This window comes from Mytilus edulis, chromosome 2 (assembly GCF_963676685.1).
Source record: "Mytilus edulis chromosome 2, xbMytEdul2.2, whole genome shotgun sequence".
NCBI lineage: Eukaryota > Metazoa > Mollusca > Bivalvia > Mytilida > Mytilidae > Mytilus > Mytilus edulis.
Window position 1 is genome coordinate 9,036,314 of NC_092345.1, and position 24,060 is coordinate 9,060,373.

General features: G+C 33.6%; 1 protein-coding gene across 1 annotated transcript in view; it reads right to left on the reverse strand.

Moving 5' to 3' along the window:
• Nucleotides 1–951: 951 nt before the first annotated feature.
• LOC139511398 (gamma-aminobutyric acid type B receptor subunit 1-like) overlaps nucleotides 952–24,060 on the reverse strand; it is an 88,540-nt gene continuing 65,431 nt past the window's right edge. The window contains exons 8-18 of the mRNA XM_071298098.1: nucleotides 21,173–21,278; nucleotides 18,064–18,127; nucleotides 17,486–17,563; nucleotides 16,640–16,790; nucleotides 15,055–15,187; nucleotides 14,239–14,346; nucleotides 12,726–12,930; nucleotides 8,804–8,931; nucleotides 6,750–6,878; nucleotides 5,664–5,804; nucleotides 952–1,232 (exon numbers count right to left, since the gene is read on the reverse strand). Coding sequence (XP_071154199.1) covers nucleotides 981–1,232; nucleotides 5,664–5,804; nucleotides 6,750–6,878; nucleotides 8,804–8,931; nucleotides 12,726–12,930; nucleotides 14,239–14,346; nucleotides 15,055–15,187; nucleotides 16,640–16,790; nucleotides 17,486–17,563; nucleotides 18,064–18,127; nucleotides 21,173–21,278 — 1,495 coding nt within the window. The 3' untranslated portion in view covers nucleotides 952–980. The remainder of the gene's footprint in view (nucleotides 1,233–5,663; nucleotides 5,805–6,749; nucleotides 6,879–8,803; nucleotides 8,932–12,725; nucleotides 12,931–14,238; nucleotides 14,347–15,054; nucleotides 15,188–16,639; nucleotides 16,791–17,485; nucleotides 17,564–18,063; nucleotides 18,128–21,172; nucleotides 21,279–24,060) is intronic.

The window sequence follows — 24,060 nt, forward strand, 5'->3', positions numbered from 1 at the left end:
GGTCTTGTCTCGGTTGGTCACAATATGGCGTCGTTAAGCTGTAACGTTTTTTTTGTCAGCGACAAACAAAATGTGTTCTTGTCGTGAGATGCCATAAGGTATATATATATATACCGTTCGCCATGATCATTACGTCATCAGTTGAACATGTGGAAGACCCATAAATTTTGGTCTCATTTTTGAGTTTTGACGCATGTTAGAAATAAAAACAAGCCTACCACACATTGATTGTAAAATTTAATTCCTTCAGTTGATTCCAGCTGAAATCTGATATTAATTAGCAGCGCGTGTATAAATACTGAACAATTTAACTGCTCAATACCGTATGATTCCTTTTTTGTAAGTGCGTTACGTTCACCATTGTTATCAACTGAACAATTAACACCAACAAAACCTACATAATATCGTTTCTCACGAACGATATTTTTTATACGTGGTTGCAAAAGAACTTGGAAGATATGATTTCAAACCTTTTGTCGGCTATACCGGAAAGAAACAAACCATAGTTTCTCCATATATGAATATATTCACATGTATAAACAGTGGTTATTTGATCATCTAAAAGTGTACCTCATTGTTTTCGATAACAGATTGCATTTCTTGCAAAAAGATAAATTAATTTCACCTCTTTAATTGTACTAATGATTGAAAATGAGATCCTCATCTAAATGTGTTATACCAAGTCTATAACATTGAGAATAATATTGTGGTTACACAAAAAATTGCAAACTTTAATACATAATGACAATTCATTGTATGGGTTTTTTTGGTTCGATTTATCATGGTGTAATCTACGCGTCATACGTTTTTGCGGAAAACTGCAAATAAGGTTTTTACTACTGGAGACGATTTTACCTACAAAGAGGTCTTATAGCATCGGATGGCGACAAAACCTGTCGGTGTAATAAATGAAATAGAAAGAGACATAGCTTAACTATATAAAAAGCTCACAACCTTTATTGAAAAACGTCAAACATATATCATAAAAACTCCAAATCTTGATCAGAAACAGAAAATCTGGAACTTTTTACAAATCCAGAGTCACTGCAGGGATCTACTGTAATGGTATATCTATCCGGAAGATGCATTTGGAACTCATGTACCGATGCAATATCATCACCTTCAGTATGCCTGATAAAAATAGGACTATTGTTGTATTCAGCACTTATTGCAAGTCTTTCTTGAGATCTTTTCTCTAGTTGACAATTCAGGTCTTTAATTTGGTCTTCCAACTGAAATTTGTTTAAATCATCAAACTCATTCATTCAAAAACAGTTCATACATACTTCTTTGGTAAATATGTAAATCGTTGTAGTATATCTATTTTGCGTTCATAACATAAGAACTCCTCTTAAAGAGATATACATTTTAAGTAAGAACGATTAAAATCGACAAAAACACAGGTCTTAGTATCACACTCATAATTTAATGGGAATGTTCACCAATTCAAAAGAGAGTTTTTGCGGTTTTCAATTGTAAGACAGCAGAACCCAAACATTTGTCTGATTTGAAAAGATTCCGAATTTATTTTCTCTCAATGAAATGAAATTTTTAACTGAGTCTTGATGGCACGCAGGTGATACATGCATGGGGAAAAGAGACACTTACGGTCTTGGTTTGAGCTCACGTTCATGCTTTTTTCTTGGTTGGTATGTTCAAAATTTATTTATGAGATTAAATCTTGATAAAGTAGTGTTGCTCTTTATCTACTTTCGTTATAGAATTAAGATTTTCGAGAAGCAATTTATTATTGTTGGATTTATTCTCTCTTACATGACATAATAAAAACAAAACAGTTTGGAACAGAAAACTAGAGGCTCTCAAGAGCCTGTATTGCTCACCTGACTCAATTCGATTTTTGAAATCATATAAAAAAAGATAAAATTTGGCTACAAAGTAACAACACTTGGTCAGCACCTCATAAGAAAAGGAACATTCATGCTATGTTTGGTTTCATTCAATTCAGTGGTTCTCTAGAAGAAGACTTGTGTATGCATTCCCCATAGGGTCCTATGTTAAACAAAGTCCCCCGCTGGCGGCCACTTTGGATGATGGATCAGCTACAAAGTAAAAACACTTGGTCAGCATCTCATAAGAAAAGGAACATTCATGCTATGTTTGGTTTTATTCTATTCAATGGTTCTCTAATAGAAGTCATTTGAATGCATTTCCCATAGGGTCCTATGTTAAACTAAGCCCCCCACTGGCGGCCATCTTGGATGATGGCTCCCCTACAAAGTAACAGCATTTGGTCAGCACCTCATAAGGAACATTCATGCTATGTTTGGTTACATTACATTCAGTGGTTCTCTAAAAGAAGTCATTTGTATGTATTTCCCATAGGGTCCTATGTTAAACTAAGTTCCCCGCTGGCGGCCATTTTGGAAGATGGATCGTTAACAAAGAAACAACACTTGTTCAGCAATTATAAGGAACATACATACTATGTTTGGTTTCATTACATTCAGTGGTTCTCTAAAAGAAGTCATTTGTATGCATTTCCCATAGGGTCCTATGTTAAATCAAGTCCCCGCCTGGCGGCCATTTTTGATGATGGAGTGGCTACGAAGTAAAAGCACTTAATCAGGACCTCATAAGAAACATCCATGCTATGTTTAGTTTCATGACGTTCAGTGGTTCTCTAAAAGAAGTCATTTGTATGCATTTCCCATAGGGTCCTATGTTAAACTAAGTCCCCCGATGGCGGCCATTTTGGATGATGGATCGGCTACAAAATAACAACACTTGGTCAGCACCTCAAAAGAAACATTCATGTTTGGTTTCATTCCATTCAGTGGTTCTCTAAAAGAAGTCATTTGTAAGCATTTCCCATAGGGTCCTATGTTAAACCAAGTCCCCCGCTGGCGGCCATCTTGGATAATGGATCGGCAACAAAGTAACAACACTTGATCAGCACCTCATAAGGAACATTCATGCTATGTTTGGTTTCATTCCACTTAGTGGTTCTCTAAAAGAAGTCTTTTGTATGCATTTTCCATAGGGTCCTATGTTAAACTAAGTCCCACGCTGGCGGCCATCTTGGATGATGAATGGGCTAAAAAGTAACAATACTTGGTAAGCACCTCATAAGGAACATTCATGCTATGTTTTGTGTCATTCCATTCAGTGGTTCTCTAAGAAAAGTCATTTGTATGCATTTCCCATAGGGTCCTATGTTAAATTAAGTCCCCCGCTGGCAGCCATCTTGGTTAATGGACCGGCTTCAAAGTAACAACACTTGGTCAGCACCTCATAGGGCACATTCATGCTATGATTTGTTTCATTCCAGTCAGTGGTTCTCTAAGTGAAGTCTTTTGAATGCATTTCCCATAGGGTCTTATGTTAAACTAAGTCCCCTACTGGCGGCCATCTTGAATGATGGCTCCACTACAAAGTAACAACACTTGGTCAGCACCTAATAAGGAACATTCATGCTATGTTTGGTTACATTACATTCACTGGTTCTCTAGAAGAAGTCATTTGTATGCATTTCCCATAGGGTCCTATGTTAAACTATGTCCCCCGCTGCCGGCCATTTTGGATGATGGATCGTTTAACAAAGTAACAACACTTAGTCAGCAATCATAAGGAACATACATGCTATGTTTGGTTTCATTCCATTCAGTGGTTCTCTTAGTGAAGTCATTTGTATGTATTTCCCAAAGGGTCCTATGTTAAATTAAGTCCTCGGCTGGCGGCCATCTTGGATGATGGATTGGCTACAAGGTAAAAATACTTAATCAGGACCTCATAAGAAACATTCATGCTATGTTTGGTTACATTACATTTAGTGGTTATCTAAGTGAAGTCATTTGTATGCATTTTCCATAGTGTCCTATGTTAAACTAAGTCCCCCGCTGGCGGTCATTTTGGATGATGGATCGGCTACAAAGTAACAGCATTTGGTCAGCACCTCATAAGGAACATTTATGCTATGTTTGGTTATATTACATACAGTGGTTCTCTAAAAGAAGTCATTTGTATGCATTTCTCATAGGGTCCTATGTTAAACTAAGTTCCCCGCTGGCGGTCATCTTGGATAATGGATCGGCTACAAAGTAACAACACTTGGTCAGCACCTCATAAGAAACATTCATGCTATGTTTGGTTTCATTCCACTCAGATGTTCTCTAAAAGAAGTCATGTGTATGCATTTCCCATAGGGTCCTCTGTTAAACTAAGTCCCCCGCTAGCGGCCATCTTGGATGATGAATGGGCTAATATAAGGAACATTCATGCTATCTTTGGTTTCATTCCATTCAGTGGTTCTCTAAGAGAAGTCATTTGTATGCATTTCCCGTAGGGTCCTATGTTTAATTAAGTCCCCCGTTGGCGGCCATCTTGGATAATGGATCGGCTACAAAGTAACAACACTTGATCAGCACCTCATAAGGCACATTCATGCTATGTTTGGTTTCATTCCGTTCAGTGGTTCTCTAGAAGTTCAAATTGTAAAAGGTGAACGACGAGGATGGACGACGACGGACGACGGACGACGGACGTCAAGTGATGAGAAAAGCTCACTTGGCCCTTCGGGACAGGTGAGCTAAAAACAAGAATGTGTCCCCAGTACACGGATGCCCCACTCGCACTATCATTTTCTATGTTCAGTAGACCGCGTAATTGGTGCAAAAACTCTGATTTGGCAGTAAAAGTAGAAAGATCATATCATAGGGAACATGTGTACTAAGTTTCAAGTTGATGGGACTTCAACTTCATCAAAAACTACCTTGACCAAAAACTTTAACCTGAAGCGGGGCAGACGGACGAACGGCTTGACGCCTGGACGGACGGACAAACACTTAAACGGACGAACGAACGGACGCACAGAACAGAAAACATAATGCCCAGCTACTATCGAAGTTGGGGCATACCAAAAGCAAAAGCAGAAAACAAAGACAAAAGTCAACATCAGGTCTTACACAAACTACAAGTTCAGACAAACATTGAACTAGCTACAATATCTGTGAGTACTCTTTCGAGTTCAATTTACAGCTTGCTTTCATAATGTGCTATAATACCACTGGGTCAGGTAAGGGGAGATCACAATCAGGTTTCACCCCGCCACATTCTTCACTGAATTCTGACATTCAAGTCTAAATTCTGTAATCCATTTGGAGGTCATCGGGTATAATTGTTTTTCATTTTTTGTTTTTAGCATAAATCAGGCAGTCAGTTTTCACTATTGAAATTTTTAACATTTTTTTCAATCCAGGGAGTAACTTTACTGTATGAGAACAGCGCATTGTTTAAGGCCGTACAGTGAGCTGTAGTTGTTAGCATCCTTATCATTAAGCCTCATGTCAGTGATTATAATAGAGATGTAACCGGTGCTGCACCATTTGGAATTCATGCAATTCCATCAGTGGTTGTTTGTTACCTTGATTTTACTCAATCCTATAATTATCGACATATAATAACAAACTGTCACCTTGACCCTGTGTACACACAATTGAAGTCAATTTTAATATCCTTGGATACGAATTAATTCTTATAGTTGCTAATGGTTTGTTTTCGTGTATCTGGTACATGAAGTGTTCCTCGATCTATCCACGAGTACTCGAAATTGACAATGTTTCGATGTTTTATACAGAAGTTAATATGCACATTATATGTCCGACTAAGAACTAAATAATAAACGTATACAAAACAAATGCACATACCTCTGAAAGCTGGTTTTTAAATTCATCATTTTCTCTTAGCAGTTTTTGATGTCTTTCCTCTTCTTCACGAATAGCATGGGACTCTGTTATGGTTCTTATTTCTGAATTATATTTCTTTGGTCGCTTTTTTATTTCTATCATCTAAAATAAATAAGCAAAAATTAAAAGAATTTCTAAAATTGAGTTCCTTTGAATTCTGCATTGCCAGACTTAAACTATGTACCTTGTGTGATTCTAAATTTAATCACATATTGGTTTACAACAGCGACTGTCATCGCCAGTTGCATGACCTTTTAATGTGTTTTCGGGGACGTTTTAAAAACTAAAGAAAATGTCTAATTGACTGACTGACCTTGGGTAGTAAGTTTTGACCTGGAAATCATACTAGAGCCGACATTTAATTTAGACAGATTAATGATAGACCAAAAAAATTATCATTCATTTTTCACCATGCTTATGTTCTATTTTTTCTTATAAGCTCGCTGTAACGCACACCAAATCTTTATTTCCGCCAACCAATCGATCTTCTTGATATTCCTATATTTATATGTCTATATGTGTTCATCATATTGGAAACTAATGATGAAGCACCATCGCCCATGGTTACAAGCACTGTTGGGAGTCTATGAGGATATAACGCATTATTATATAAGAGTTAACTGCAGTTATAGCAGGAGACGCTTACGATGACGACATACTCATTCAAGCTCATTTTAAATTTCAAGCGAGTCCACCAGTTTTGGTTTGATATTTTGATTTGTAACTTCGTATTCGAACATTTGATTTGAACATCAGTGAACTCATTTTCCATACACTCAAACTACACCACTTATTCAGTCCTAAGTCATGAACTTTGGCAGCTGTTGTCGTAGATCATATCATGATGCTTTATATTATTTGCAGAACATTGTTTTATTTACAAATAACTTCTATGCATTATTGACCAAGAACAATTTTAAAAGAGCTTAAGATAATGATAAGATAAGAAACATGTCTTATTGAAGAAATAATGGTTGTTCTTTTAAGGTTTTTTTGTTAGGATTCTGTTTCATTGACGTATACTTTACAATCTATTTACAATCTTACCTTTGGAACAAAAATAAGTCCCGTGGATAATAAGCTGCATAGAAGAATGGCTAAAGACACAAAGGCAAAGCTGGCATCTTGTTGATTGTTTATAAGTAGTGTAATAGGAGCAGTTATTACACAAAGCACCTGTAACATACAAAATATGCAGAAAGTTAACTTTTTTATTTCATCGGCTAACAATAGAGCATTTATTCGATATTTAATGGTTTAGACTGTATAAAAACAAAGAAGATACAAGGCTTCTAAGTAAATACGATAGACGCTAGTTTAGTCTACATTTTACTCATTAGAGGCGATCAAATTAAAAAATGTGGAAACCAACGAATTACGGAGTTAAAGAGCATCAAGATTTGAATCTAAAAATCACACCAAAATTAATTCCAAGTATGGCTATGATCATCTATGTATAAGGACAGAACAACCATAGTAATACAAGTTTTCATGTTACATAATCCGATATATTTGTACAAAGGTGAAATAAAAACAATTAAAAAGGCTTCAATCTATCGAGCAATGCTCCGACTTTCTGGCTGATACTTTAAATCCCCACCGAATAAAAACTCAAGCTTTTGACATATACAATACAAAGATGCAATAAAACCGAATGATTTACATTTGCTTCTTTTATTAAATCATAATTGTATCTGACGAGATATTAAAAAAATACTGCTGCATCCTTTTATTCACGTAATAATTATATTACAGACAAAAGATATAACAACTTAATTCACACTACAAATGATGACTGGTTCTTTGTATGGTGCTTCAAGAATATAGAATAGATCGGTCAAATCTCTTGAGAAATCTGAAATAATTAATGTCCGTATCAACCCCAACATTAGAGTATTCACAGTAGATGTAAACAATATTTATAAGGATGCAATTTTAGACGCCATTAAATATAACCTAACAATCGAAAATATATTTGGTACCATGATTATTTTTTATCTCTTTGTTTTAGAAAAATTCACCTATTTGAAGAAATTTCATCTATGAAAAATTCATAATTGCATAATATTGATTCGATGTAACGAAGTATATACTTCTTTTAATGCATTCAGTGATTTATATTCCACTAGATTTTAACATTCGTACACTGTTCTAAGAATTTGATTTTTTGACAAATGAAAGAAATTCTCTGTTTTTTGTTTACACTTACGTTCACATACGTATACATAATTTTAGTCTGATCTACATGAATATATCAGATCGATTTTCAGAGGTTTTAAAGAATTAAGAGAATTTGATTTTGGTGTAAAAATCAATGATGTAATAACCCAATGAGTAAAATAACCAAAATTAGGTTCAATATTCGATTAAAAAGTTGCATTTATACATTCCTTTAAAGGTATCGTTTCAGATAACACACCATATAGGCATTAAATGCGTATTGTCTTGTTTACTTCTGTCATTGAAACAAATCTTTTATTTATAACTGGTATGTTGAGTTGAATAGTTGTTTTTTCTGTTTATCTAAACTTATTAGTACAGATTCAAACCAATATTTACTTACCATATCATTTAAAAAACATGATATCAATAATGCTATCAAGGAAACTACACATTCCAAAGAATAACAACAAATAGGGATACTTTTTTTTCCTCACTTATCACCATTATTTTAGATACTTTTTGTAACAAATAGACTCATGGGAACATGATGTTATTTGTTAAAGCATGCTTAGTGATCACTTTTTAAATTAAAGTAAACCGAAACAAATATATCATCAAGATATGGAATTAGCACTATGAGATTTCACAAAACGTATTGCTCCTATTAATTTTGATTAAAAACAAAGAAATGACAGCGTAACGTAACACATACTTTTAAAACATTAAAATACCCAATTACACAAAATTCTAATATTTCTGAATGATAGGTGTCCACCAATCTCAGAATAATGCGAACTAAAGGTAATATTTTGATATTACAAGTAAACACGTCTACTAAACAGATCAAACATTATTGTTCAAGTAAGTCATTGTGTCAAATATCACAAAGTCTCGGTTAAAGTACAAAAAGATGTCCTCATACACATATCTCTACTCACCACAACATTATAAATACTCATTCCAACAAATCTAGAATCATTCACTTGTTTCAATTTGACACTCCGGGTTTCATATGCTAGAAATATGCCGAATAATAATAGGATTCCTTTATAACCAAATATAACTCCTGAAATTACAAAAGCATAAACATTAAAAACATTTCTGAACTTAATTCAGTCTTACTATAAACACAATGATAAGACACAATAGATGATAGCAAACACATCAAAAGGTGAGAGAAGGAGAAATGTCCAAGACTTGAAAAACCACAAAACATTCTAAATTTCCGCGAGCATATCAGGGATTGAAGTCATAAAACTTTGATCAGTGCTTGGAGCACAAAAATCATGCTCGAAACAACAAATCCTGTATTTTGATTGGTTGATTCTCGAATCTGAGTACACACATCTTGCTCGAAAGTTTAATGACCGTGAGGCCAGGCGTCTCTTTAGCATTAATTTTCCAATTGTGAAATGCTCATTCTTTGTTAAGCAGCACAAAACATAGACGAAATATAACAAAGGGATATTCAAACATATGGAGCATATATGTGCCAGTAGCTCCTTAAAAAGGAGCTAGCATCAGAAATTTACTTCACTTTCCGAATTAAAGATGATGTATTCTCACTACGTAATTCAAAGTTTGCTAACAATGCTGAACGCATCTGTTTCAGCGAACTTGAAATAAATGACACACCAGATAAAATCAAATCTGGCTCATATCTTGACGTTCATCTATAAATAGACAATGACAAAAACATGATTTCAGCTTTCGATTTCTATGAAGCAGTATTCCAACATCTCCTGTATATGGGGTACATAATTCCCAGTTGACATATAGATGAAGTCTGCTCACAAGAAAGTTATTACACCAAAAGTTCAAGTGGATTAAGGTAACTCATAATTGAGACAAGTTTATGAACAACACACGAGATAGTTTTTTTTTTAAATATCTGTGTAAAGATAACGACAGATATGTTCAAGTTATCGTTACCAATATCCCGTAATTCCTCGAATGTGACTTTCCGCATTTAACTTATCATCGGGTTTCTACTAACATGAGCAACACGACGGGTGCCACAATTCGATCAGAATCTTCTTACCTTTTTTGGAGAACCCCCGGGTTTTGACAGAATTCGTTTTACCCAGTCTTTAGTTTTTCTATGTTATATAAAAAAGAAGATGTGGTATGATTGCCAATGAGACAACCGTCCATAAGAGACCAATATGACACAGAAATTAACTACTATAAGGCACCATACGACCTTTTAACAATGAGCAAAGCCCATACCGCATAGTCAGCTATAAATTTCCAGAAATGACAATGTAAAACAATTCAAACGAGAAAACTAACGGCCTTATTTATATATAAAAGATGATCGAAAAAAAAATTATGTAACACATAAACAAACGACAACTACTGAATTACAGGCTCTGATGTTTCTTTTACAGTTAATTGTTTTTGGTCGATTTTCTCTTTATTTGACGTGGCATCGTCAAGTTGTTTTCGACTGATGGTTTGAGGATCCTTTTTGTATCTTTCACCTCTCTTTGATGTTGTTACAGTGGGTAAAAAGTAAAATAACAAAAAAGCAGAACTCCGCGGAAAATTCAAAACGGAAAGTCCAAAATTAAATGGGAAAATCAAAAGATCAAAGCACAACAAACGAATATATTTCAACCGTCATATTGCAGACTTAACAATTTGGAAATTAGTATGGCGTTCATTATCACTGGACTAGTATATACTTCTTTAGGGGCCAGCTGAAGGACGCCTCCGGGTGCGGGAATTTCTCGCTACATTGAAGACCTGTTGGTGACCCTCTGCTGTTGTTTTTTATTTGGTCGGGTTGTTGTCTCTTTGACACATTCCCCGTTTCCATTCTCAATTTTATTGGTACAATAATTTTCTGATGTAAGAATTCACGCATCATAGCTGGTAACGTTATTACCCCGTGATAATACGATCATGATTGTGTTCCCTTCCTTATTGCCTATTTCTATAATTGTGCTATTTGTACTGTTGTCAGTATTCTTCAATTAGATTTACACAGTTCTAAAGAACTATGTACATGTATTATCGTAAAGACTTATTTTATGACACGAAACACATAATTAAAGAGTACATTAATTTAAATTGCAAAGAAAACATTACTGTCACGTATAACAAATACTCTGATACGTCTTTTGGTCATTTTGCAAATAGTGATTAATGTTTTACTCAGAAAATCCTGTCTCAGGTTAAAACAAATGAACGCAAATGACTTAGAATTTCGAAGATTGATGTATAATTAACACTTTTTTCGGCGAACATTCAGACAATTTAACAACATGAGTTATGATAGCAGAAAGTATGCACATAAATGGAATTAAATGCATGCATCTGATGCTATTTGATGCACTTTCATCTTATTAATCAAAATAATGTATCAAGTTTGATGGATAATCTGCATGACGTCACAGCACAAAAATAAGAGATCCATTAAGTGTTATAAGAAATCAACGTTCGCATTGCCAGATTCTCTTGTTACAAGTATTATTTTTTAAACTTTCAGAATGACAATGGGTAAAAAGAGCGATTAACTACACGTTTTCTGCACATACTCGACAATAATTACCACAAATAACTTGGCCTGGTCAGTCCGTTTGAATCGAACAATTTCGTTAATGTCACTCAAGCTGTGTATTGAGATTTGGCCATATATTTCCTTAATATTGACTAAATGTTAGTCTTTTACGTTTGATATGGTAATCTCCGTAATTACTATCTGCCGTCGATCTGAAATTGACCAGACTCAGTCAGCATCAATCCCTTCGTCAGATTTATGGGCCAATTTGAAAGGATTATATTTTATATTAGACTTAAAACGTGTCTGGTTTTCTCCGTTTACTAATGGTTTTCTATTGCACAATACACACAACATGGACCTTTGTTCCATTTTAATTGCAACCTCCTTATTTATCGATAATGAAATAAATAGATATAAAAGTGAAAATCAGTCGGCCTGTAGTTGAAAATGAATGTGAAATGCTTTGTCGCAAACTTTTCTAAATAACATTGTATGTTAGTTATAGAGCTTAACTCAGTTTGAACTTGATTGTCCTCTAATCCTCACTGAACATAGATCTTATCAGGATGTAATAGGTACGAATTGTCTTTGTCAACTTTCAATGTTACACACTAACCTTGCATCTGTTGTCGTCATGACTTAACTGATTAATATGAAAAAGAAGTGATAATTCGATCAACCAAATTATAGGTCAAGTGTGCGACTAATGACGATTGAATGTTAACTTCAAGTCTGATTTATTACAATTGACGTCTCGTTGTTTTTAAATCACAGCGACGAAGTTGTCACAGTCTAAATGCATTAATTTAAGATAATCTTTGAAATCCTCTGAGTGCTTTTTGTTTACAAATTATTCATCAATAGCAATTCTTCTGGCTGTGAATCATGGATATTCACACGCAGAATGTACATTCTTTTTAATTACTTTTAAGTTCGACAAATACAATTGTCACAATGCTCCCCCTTATATTGATTAGGTTGTCCAATTGAAATTATCTCATGCAAATTCGAACGTGACCAAATTAACAATTAATACAATAGGGAGGTTCTGAAAGTCGACTAAGTTGGAAAATTTTGACTGCCACTGAAAAGTAAAGGTATGCAAGATAGAAATTGGAATTTTAGCCTTGCAACAGGCTCGCAAAGGACACCTAGAGTTGTTGATAGAACTCATCACATACGACAAATTATATACTCGAAATAAATAGGAAATAATGGTTTTGTGTATCTTGTGCTTACAATTGGTAGAAACATACTGCAGTAATCTCCGATGTTTCAAAACAAATGGTTAACTACAATGATAACACTTAATTGACATCGTATTCATTTTTATTTATAGACTGTTTACTTACCTAACCATACTGACATGTTTTTTGAAGTACAGTGCTCTAGCTGGGGTTGGTACACTATATCTTCGTCCGTATTTGTCTGTGTTTCCATGTCAAATGTCTCAACCGTTCTATACAACGGATCCTTGATTTGCCACGTGGTCAAACAGGCAACATCTAATACTAGAATGACTATCAACACTGTATACAGTTCACAACTGTTTACCTTCTGCAATAGAACTCATAAATATGTATTCTTATCGGGTAATAATAAGTTGAAAAATATATATTGAAAACATATATACTTTTACGGGTTCATACCATATCAGTTGAATATCGTTTTCAGTTATTATATTCAAAATGTTTAAAACAGTCTAAACATTAAAAGAACTCATTATAGAATATAGGTATATAATTGTGTACACCAGAGGCGTATTTCGTCTGGATAAGACTACAGAATGAAAACAACACTTAATAAACTTCATGCATTCGAAGCGCTTTTCTGGATTTTGACCAAGCCAAATATGAACATGTAGTAAAAGAAGGAATATGTAAATGAATCTGGATTCTGGGATTTTAACATCGGTAACTGTTGCCTTTTGTAAGATGATTATATAATCATCTACGAGTTTGCTTTCAATAAACGCAAACATTAATTTAAGATTTATATGGTAAATTAGGTATAAGTAATTTATGTGAACAAATTTTGTTTTTTTGTATTTACCCTTCCCATTTATACTATCGATTTGCTTATTACCAGTGATGGTTGGGGGTTTCAAATCTTTACCCAATGTCATCATCCCATAAAATGGTATATTGTTTAAGAGGCAAAGAGGAGAATACTTAACATACATACCATGAAAACGTTGTCATATATAAAAAAAAAAGAAGATGTGGTATGATTGCCAATGAAACAATTGTCCACTAGAGACCAAAATGAAACAGATATTAACAACTATAGGTCACCGTATGGCCTTCAACAATGAGCAAAGCCCAAACCGCATAGTCAACTATAAAAGGCCCCGATAAGACAATGTAAAACAATTCAAACGAGAAAACTAACGGCCTTGTTTATATAAAGAAATGAACGAAAAACAAATATGTAACACATAAACAAACGACAACCACTGAACTACAGGCTCCTGACTTGGGACAGGCACATACTTAAATAATGGGGGGGGGGGGTAAACATGTTAGCGGGATCCCAACCCTCCACCAAAATACAGGTGGACGTGGCCGGGTACTCGTACATCCCGACAACAAAAAGACACTAGGACCGTGGGGAACTGTTCAACATTTTGCATAGTTATAAACATAATCATACATACTATTTGTAACTGGAAATGTAGTTTGTTACCACCCATTTCATAATCATCTGCTTAAAACTCACCATTTTATGTTTTAGCATATGACCATAATGATTCCCTGATATCTTGATTTCAGACAACACCAAACAGTAACAAAGAGTGATACCGATCATGAATTGATGATTGAATAAGTTTCTCATCTGAAAATTATTTAGCATCATAAAACTTACCTTTTTTTCTTTCTTCCTTGCAGTTGTCAACCTGTGAACTGTCCAAATTTTTGAAAACATTCCCCCATATCCTAACGTAAAACCAAGTGACAATAACCAACATCTGATCTGGAAATAGAAACAATGTACACACAAATCATATACGGGCTATTTTTCATTTCATATTTCAACAATGCATCAATGAGTATGGAAAAAGTAAAATCACAAAAATACTGAACTTAGAGGAAGATCAATTGGGAAAGTCCATAATCACATGGCAAAATCAAATAACAAAACGCATCAAAAACGAATGGAGAAAGATTGTCATATTCCTGACTTGGTACAGGCATTTTCAAATGTAGAAAATGGTGGATTAAACCTGGTTCTATATCGCTAACCCTCTCACTTTAATGACAGTCTCATCAATTTCCGATATTTTTACATTGATGCGTTAAATAAACAGACACAATAAATATAATAGTCAAAATATGGGTACATCGTACTTTTTATTTTCAATTATGAATTTTAGATGAGGAAAATGAATTACAAAATAGCGTTGTGTCTACCAAAAACTAAAACCGAAAGGTAGAAAGGCATTTGACCATGTTGTCGATGTATGAATACTATGTGTTCATAATTTTGTTATCGAAGATAAAGTTTGTCAATTACTCAATGACGGTTGACCCTTAATCCTTAACTGTTACTCTGGTTCTAATAAGTAACGGAAGTTAAAAATATATCACCAATTGACAGTATGATACAATGAAGTGGATGACATTTATAGGAAATGAAAATGCTGTCTTCTATAAAAACAAGACAAAGCTCATAGGTTATTACCTGGCAAATAAGAGGAAACGTATTTGGTTCAACAAATTGTCCATCCAATCCCAACAAGAAAATTGAAAACAAACACACCATACACCCAAAAATGGTTATATTATTCATATTAGGTTGGGAATACGCTATGCACCTACAAAACAAGAGTATATTAAGCATCGTATATACATTTAATTGAAAGAAATATTAAAATTGTAATGCATGAGACATAGTTCTGTCCTTATCAAGTCTAATATGATAATCACTGATAGGAACAGTCAATCGGTGTCAATTGTTACTAAGAAGCGGGTACCTGTTTATTGCATTTCAAACTTTAATGAAAACCTTGCCACTACAGGTTTTGCGATCAAGTTTCCATTATTATGATTACTAGTGTTAATTAAAATGTATCTTGGAAATGAAAAACACAATGTTAGCTAAAGACATCTGTAACCCCAGTGAGACTTTGACATTTACAATTAATAAAACATTTGCAGATTGAAATGTGATATTCACATTTATGTTTGAATATGTTTTACTTAATCAATGCAAATTTGTATTTCAATTTTTTATTCTTGTTTCCACAAACTTGAGCTGAATGTTAATAAAGGCATTGTTTACGATAACAGTTCTGTTTGGTGTACAGAGGTACACAAAAATCCCATATATAAAAATAGTTTATCTCTATTTTTCTTGTGTAAAAACAAATATCTTTTTTAGCAAATTGATCGCTTTTTGAATAATTTTACCAACAATTCTGACAGCAGGATTAAAATTATTATGCTTGATTAATAAAATGTCAACTTATATATCTCAATTACGGCTTCATCTAGGGATGGATGACCAGAGCTTCACATGGGAATATTTTCATTACTGATGAAGTTTATATGTATTGATTATGCAGCATATTTACAGTGTTCAAGGCTTTCAAATTTTGCTCGATATAAATTATTATCGTCAAGTATATTCTTAAAGAAAGGATCATAATTATTGCGTAATCTGTGAAAAATAAATGAACATGAAAACAAAAGTCTTCATTTATGAACGAGTACAATCTGTTTTATCTAGTAGTTCATGTGATTAAGTTGAAAGACGAGATTGGAAATACTCGACAAAAGCTTCCGTAAAGAGCAAAGCTCAACTAGTTTGAGTGCATAGTAAGGTTTTCAACAAAAATAAGAGTGCAATTATTTATTTGGAACAATGAATACATTTCAAAGACATTTTGTTGGCATCTATGTAAGATCTCACTGTATCATCAATTTTTTCCGTTGAAAATGTCTGTGCCAAGTCAGGAATATGACAGTTGTGTTCCAGAAGTTTCGTTGATTGATATAGCTTTTATGGACTTTCACCTTTTTGAATATCACAATAAAGATGTCATTGAAAAATGATATTTTAGTCGTCTCTGACGTTTATGACAGATAATTCATAAACGATGCACCCATTTATACGCAATATCAGTAGTATAATTCATCGTTAAAGACCCCATGCAATGTATAAACATTTTAAAACAGATAATTAAAAAGATGTTCATGAATCTTTAATCCTTTAATAGATAGTCACAAGTTCCAATAGAATATTAGGATTTAAATTCCTACCATACCTTCTATGTTTATTGACAATATTAAAACACAAGCACACAATTCCAAAGATTATTCCCAAGGCAGCTAAGGCACAAACAGACACAAATAAACTGTATGTTACCACCCTTAGGAATGGTTCAATTTCAGTACGATCTGGTGGTGGCTTCTCCCCTATAAAAGAACAGAATACACCCTTCCTTTTTATATCAACCACAGTGTTGAAATTTGTATAATTATTAAATTATTAACCTAAACAATTTGGTTGAAATCGTGATGAAAGAGAAATACATATTGTTATAAATCAGGATCAACTGGTGATAAATATGATTCGATCGATGGGTTATTCTTTAAATTCTGTTCTTGCCTGTACCAAGTCAGGAATATGGCAGTTGTTGTCATTTGTTTGATGTGTTTGAGCTTTTGATTTTGCCATTTGATTAGGGACTTTCCGTTTTGAATTTTTCCTCGGAGTTCAGTATGTATGTGATTTTACTCTTTTCTTATGTTGTTTGGTTACACTACTGTCCCAAATTAATGATTCAAACGAGTTTTAACCTCCACATTCTATATGTGCATGTCTTACGTCATAATCCTGTAGTTTAGTTGTTGTCATTGTTTCATGTTCAATATTGTTTTCACAGTTTTGGTTGTTTTACAAATGACCGTTAGTTTTCTCAATTTAGATGTTACATATTTTTCTTGTGATGGCCTTTTACAGCCGACTGTACGGTATATGTCTTTCTCATTGTTAAAGGCCGTACCATTGCCTTTGATAACTAACATCCATTTCATTTGAACTTCAGTGGATTAATGTTTCATTCACAATCATGCTACATCGCCAAATCGTTTTATAAGTATTCACATACCTTTCCATTTTTCAGCATTAAAACATGTAAAATTATCTGTGTTATAATCATAATAACCTAATTTGCGATATGTTCCATCTGAAACAGAAAATGGACTTGTTTACCCTAATGTATTGTAATTATGCAGTGATAAAGGGTCATTCACATTGAACATTCGATTTTTTTCTAGACTGTAAAAGATAATTGAGTATAAACATAACATTCATTATTTCGTGTGTATTGAAAAAAAGCTTTATGTTCTAGAAAGAAAGAGCTTAAAAGACATTTTCATAAAATTGACTTTAAAATGCAATTCTGATGAGCCTTAAGGAATTTTGAAAGACTTTTAAAACTCATCAAAGATACTTGATTCATAATGTGTTGCACCGTACACACGTTTCGTCTACATGATACTGTTCATTAAAAGTAATACTAGTTATTAAACAGAATAAGTAAAATTTTAATGTATTTTCACTGCTATAAACTGACAAAGTCCTGTTTAAAAGCACTATAGTCTGTAGCTATTTCGAAAATTTCTGCGATCACATTTTATATATACTTGACATGTTATAGGAATTAAGACGTTTTAAATATCATACTTATCATCTGTTCAATCTGTGTCCATGCAATTCTGTCACCTTCCGAGGAGAAAGCAACGTTTCCCTGATAATATAAAATTAACAACACATCTAATAACCATATTGGAATGATGGTCTACATCTAACGTCTAGACACAGTGAAAGAAATATTACGTTAGCCAAAAACTCAATGAAAACAATTTGTTTCGGTGAACCAAATTAACAAAAGGGCATCCAAAACATTAACCATTGTGCCACTGAAGACTATCAAAATGTAATTGAAAATTAATGACTCTGTCTGATGACTGCTAACATTGATTAATTGTTGTTATATTATGTTTGCTTGTATGTTTCCGATACAGCACTATAAATCATAGAGTAACTACCACAAAGAATTTGTATAGGACTAAATAAAGTTTTAAGTAATTGGTTGATGCAGTTCATTTTGCCATAAAATAGAGTTTTGAATTGTTGTAGTTGGAAATTTGGCAAACTCGTTTCATTTAAAACAATTTAGTTAAAAAATTCAATCAAAATGGCTAGCATAACAATCAATTGCCGCCTCATTTTATACTGTTTTGTTATTCCAAAGAAACAATAAAAAAAAATTGTTGTAGTTGGAAATTTGGCAAACTCGTTTCATTTAAAAAAAAATAATTAGAAAATTCCACCAAACTGTCTAGCATAAAAATCAATTGCCGCCTCATTTTATACTGTTTTGTTATTCCAAAGAAACAATTAAAAAAAAATGACAGACCCAAACTAAAAGAGGGACGAAAGATACCAAAGGGACAGTCAAACTCATAAATATAAAACAAACTGACAACGCCATGGCTAAAAATGAAAAAGACAAACAGAAAAACAATAGTACACACGACACAACATAGAAAACTAAAGAATAAACAACACAAACCCCACCAAAAACTAGGGATGATCTCAGGTGCTCCGGAAGGGTAAGCAGATCCTGCTCCACATTTGGCACCCGTCGTGTTGCTTATGTGATTACAAATCCGGTAAATAGTCTAATTCGGTAGGTCATATTCATGAAAGGGAAGGGGATTTTAGTTACAACGTAAGGAACATATCCGATATCATTTGTGAAACGGTTATTCCATAACGGTCAACCAACTCGTGATGGCGTCCGTAAAATTTACGAAGGATTGATTTCAACGTCACCATTTTGAACTCTTATTTTAATAGCTTCCTTGTGAGCAGCAAACCTCTATCAAGAAAATCATGATAGGAAATGCAAGCACGGGAATATCGTATCAATTGGGAGATATATACCCCGTATGCAGGTGCTGCTGGAATGTTGCTACTTAGAAATGGAAAGTTCACAATTTGAAAGCTGAAATCATCTCTTTTGTCGTAAAGTTTTGTTTTCAACCGACCCTCATTGTCAATTTCTAGATGTAAGTCAAGATATGAAAACGACTAAACTGTATCTGTAGTATCCTTTATCTCTAGTTCGATTGGATAGATGCGTTCCACATAGTCACCAAATTTTGAATTGTTTAGTGAAAGAACAGCATCTATATAGCGGAAAGTAGATTTAAAGGATATTGCTAACTTCTTATCTTTCTTCCTAAGAAGTTCCTGCATGAAGTCAGCCTCATAATAATAAAGAAACAAGTCGGCGAGTAGAGGGGCACAGTTTGTTCCCATTGGAATGCCGACAGTCTGTTGAAAAACACGTCCTCCGAACGTAACAAATCTGTTTTTAATCAAGAAATCAAGCATCTTGATAATATCAGTTTCAGAGAATTTTTTGTTTGAATCAGAATGATTCTAAACAAAGTAGGATTTATCCCTCCCTAAGACAAGATACTTGTATCTACGTTGGCCATTCTTTTTTATGAAGCAAAGTAATACCAACTCTTTCAATTTGTCTTTTAGTTTGGAATGTGGAATACTTGTGTAAAGAGTAGAAAAGTCAAATGTTTTAATACTGTTACAAGATGAAAGAGAATTAGATTGTATGTACTCTTAAAGATCTTTTGAATTTTTAAGTATCCACATCTGATTCACGCCAACTCTAGAATAGGCAGTTTCACAATAGCTTTGAAGCCCGTCTTTGATTGCTGATAAAATAGATGTTAATAATTTAGAAAGAGGTTTCGTGGAGCACTTGGAAGACCCAGCAATATACCGTTGTTTGTAAGGACACTTATGTAGTTTAGGTATCCAATACAGTGATGGAAGATCCAGTTCTTCATCTTTGGTTGAAATTCCAAAGTAACATAGAACAGACCTATGATTATCCTGGATTTCCTCTTTGGTAAGTGTCGTGAGGGTATATGTTGAGTTTCCAAGTGAATTGTCAATACCTAATTCGTTTATCAAGCAGTTGATGTAATGACTTTTACACACAAAAACGATGTTATTTGGGGCTTTATCTGCGGGGACAACAACATATTTGTCATGGAGGTCGGATAGGTGTTTTGCAACATTTGGGTCTTTAAAGATTGACGTAGCATGGGAAGTGATGGACCCATCCAGTTTCTTAATTCTGATTTGTATCAACGACCTCACTGCCTTAATCCATTCGGAAAGAGTGTCTACGTCTTCCTTCTCGCGCTTAGCCCATGGCCTGGCATAATCCTGGACTGAATTCATCAAAATTTTAAAGTAACAATGTTAAGGTCACCGGTAATAACGTGGCCAGCAGGATTATATGTGAATTTGGAACTAGCACAAGTGCAATCAGGAGGTTTAGACTTGAAGTCGTCAATATCGAGATCCTGCAAAACGCGTTTGTAATTGAAAATTTTAGTTGCAATAGGTTCGGTATAGGTATGAGAAATTATTGGTACAGACTGGTCTTTGAAGTAAGGAGGTATTTTCGATTGCACTAATTTATGATGAAGGATATTGCCTAGGTTGACGCCATCGAGACCTTTGTTGGCAAATGAAAGATTAAGAAAAGATCTTTTCTCTTTTTCATCTTTTCCAATGCGAACTGGCTTGAAAAGTCTGTGACTTGCAATATAAAGTAGACAACGACTACTCATTTTAACTGTTAGAAAATGATACTTTTATGTATGCAATTTATTACACAGTTTTGTTCATTTAAAATCCCATTTGATAATACAAATTAATTATTAAGAATGAAAGCCAATAGAGTACACACCGAAACCCCAAGAAATCTTGTATTATTCATTGCTGAGTAAATTTCTCTTGTTACATCATCACTGTAATAGTCGAAATGTTCCAACGATTTCTTCTGTTCCGTCAACCTGAAAATACAATTCTGCCATTATTCTCACTTATGAATTTCGATTAAATTTTCATTCACCAATTGATGACAACACAGTGATTATAATCATTAAAAACATACGAATTAAAGGAGATGTTGTTGATCTCTAATTATTTCTTATAGTTATTTTGTCATTTAGGATACCCAGGTTTTGATATAAAATTTGTATCTCTAGACTATTACAATTTGATTTTGAATTTGAGTTATTCGACATAACAGTACTGTGAGATAAAGGGACCTCGACATATGTGTCCGACTAGCTCAACACAACTGGTTAAACAGAAACACTGTTTCAATATATATTTTAATGGCTAGCCATTAAACCAGATTCAATCCACCATTTTTGTCTTAAAATGTCCTATCCCAAGTTGGAAATATGGCAGTTGTTATGAAATAGTGTGTTCTGTGTATGTAAGCGTGTGTTTTGTTTTTTTGCACTTCAGTGTTACCGCTGTTCGTTTGTTTTCCTCTTATAGTTGATATGTTGCTCGGTTTTAGTTTTTAACTCGGCTTTGAATTCTCTATATCGACTTATGACCTTTAAACACCGGTATACTACAGTTGCCTTTATTATGTATTTAGTAGATTTTGGGTCCTTGTTGCTTTTCAATAACAGAACTCCAAGGAAAATTCAAAACGAAAATTTATCATTAAATGGCAAAATCAAAATCTGAAACAGAAAAATGTCAATTTAATAGAATCGTATTCGACAGACTTACATGTGAGAGGTTTAGTTTGCTATCAAACCAGGTTTAATCCACCATATTATACATAAGAAAATGCCTGTATCAAGTCAGGAATATGACAATTGTTGTCCATTCGTTTGATATGTTTGTGCTTTTGGGTTTCGATTGATTAGGACTTTCCGTTTTGCGTTTTCCTTGGAGTTCAGTATTTTTGTGATTTTACCTTTTACACATCAAACGAATGGAAAAAAATGTTATAGAACTGACTTGGTAACGGCATTTCCTTATGTAGCAAAATAGTTGATTGAATCCCTCACTTATATGACAGTCGCTTAAAATTCAATTACATTGACAACAATGAGTGAACAAAACATACAGCAGTCAACATTGTGTTATAATCTTAATGATTTTGGTGTATTGAGTTCAGGCTAAACAGTCGATATTCAAATCACTACAATTGTTGGTTTTTTTGTCAACTGATTTCTCTTTTATTTTGACTAGCACAAAGTGGTCTTTATCACCAACAATCCCTCCCCAAACAATGACTGACATAATTATATCTATGATTCCCTATTTTTTTGACAAATGGGATAAATATAAGGAATAGTCACTAAACAATATGAGAGGAATCATCATTCCAGCGTTACATTACATTATGTTGAGGGATGACGCCAGCGTCTTTTCAATAATTTTAAATGATTGAAATAAAATATCTTAATATTATTTTCTCTGTAATTCATTTTGTTTATTTCTTTCTGCAGGTCACCCAATCAATAAAGATCCATGCATGCATTTCTTATGATTTCCTTACACATTTATCATGACTATGGACACGTAAACGACAGTCTTCCAATCTTTATAAAAGTTACAGTATCACAGTTAATTGTGTTAACCTTTTAGTTGTCAGAAAATTACTCTGTTTGCTTGTATAAGTTGAATATTATGGATGTTTACACTTAAATCATACGTATTATTCGACAAACTTTTGCGAATGCTTCATATGTATCTAAAACTAAATTGGAAATTATTTTTTTACAAAAGTTCAAATTAAGGTATTCACAATAATGGGTTGCAAATTAACATTTAGTCCTGTTGGTTACGTTGGACATTCTTTTCAAAACATGTAAGTTTTCAATTTAAATCCGATATTGACAAGCCATGTTTGGAGCTAATTGATTAATAAATACATGAACTTGTATATATTAAATAACGGAACACTTTTTAAAGTATATTTCGCAGAATTGGTGATATAAATTTTAACCCATGAGTGTCTTGGGCATCAGAAAATACCTATACCAAGTCTGGATTATCACAGTTGTCATCCATTCGTTGGATGTGTTTTAGCTTTTGATTTTGCCATTTCATTAGGGACATTCCATTTTAAATTTTCCTAGAGTTCAGTATTTTCAGTATACTTTTTTGGAAAACATGTTTTACTAACTAACATGTCCTTCAAGGTAAATTAATATCTTTAGCAAAGTCGATATAACTCTTATTTGTTTCGGTCCCATTTAGGTATTTTAATCTTTTGAACATTGAATGACAAGTTAAAAAGCAATACAACGATACTGTTTATATGAATAGACAGCAATTTATTAATCAATTGAACAACATTCAAAGCTTCGGCATAATCTTCACGGTGTGCATGTCATAACTTCAACACAACAAAGAATGCATCAATGCTGTTCATTGAGGCTGACATGTGTCTTTCAAAATATCAATTAAATTCTAATTACCTTTAAAATTGAGCTTCATACTTCATGATCTAACAGAGAAGTTATACAATTAGCTTGAGATTGATTTTTAACGGTACGAACGTTGTCTTTAATTCGATTTCATAGAGTTAATAAGTGACATTGTAAACTTAGAAAACTCTTAAAGTGCTTAGATTTACTAATGTAACATTCCAAAACGGTTGGTTCATACAAAACGTCGAAAAGTGAGAAGATACAAATGTGTCGATCAAAGACCATAAGATGATAAAAAGATAACCCACGAACATATTAACAATAGCCGACACATCACAACACAGTATTCTAAATATTGTGCAACATCCTTCAGTGAATTAGGAAGATC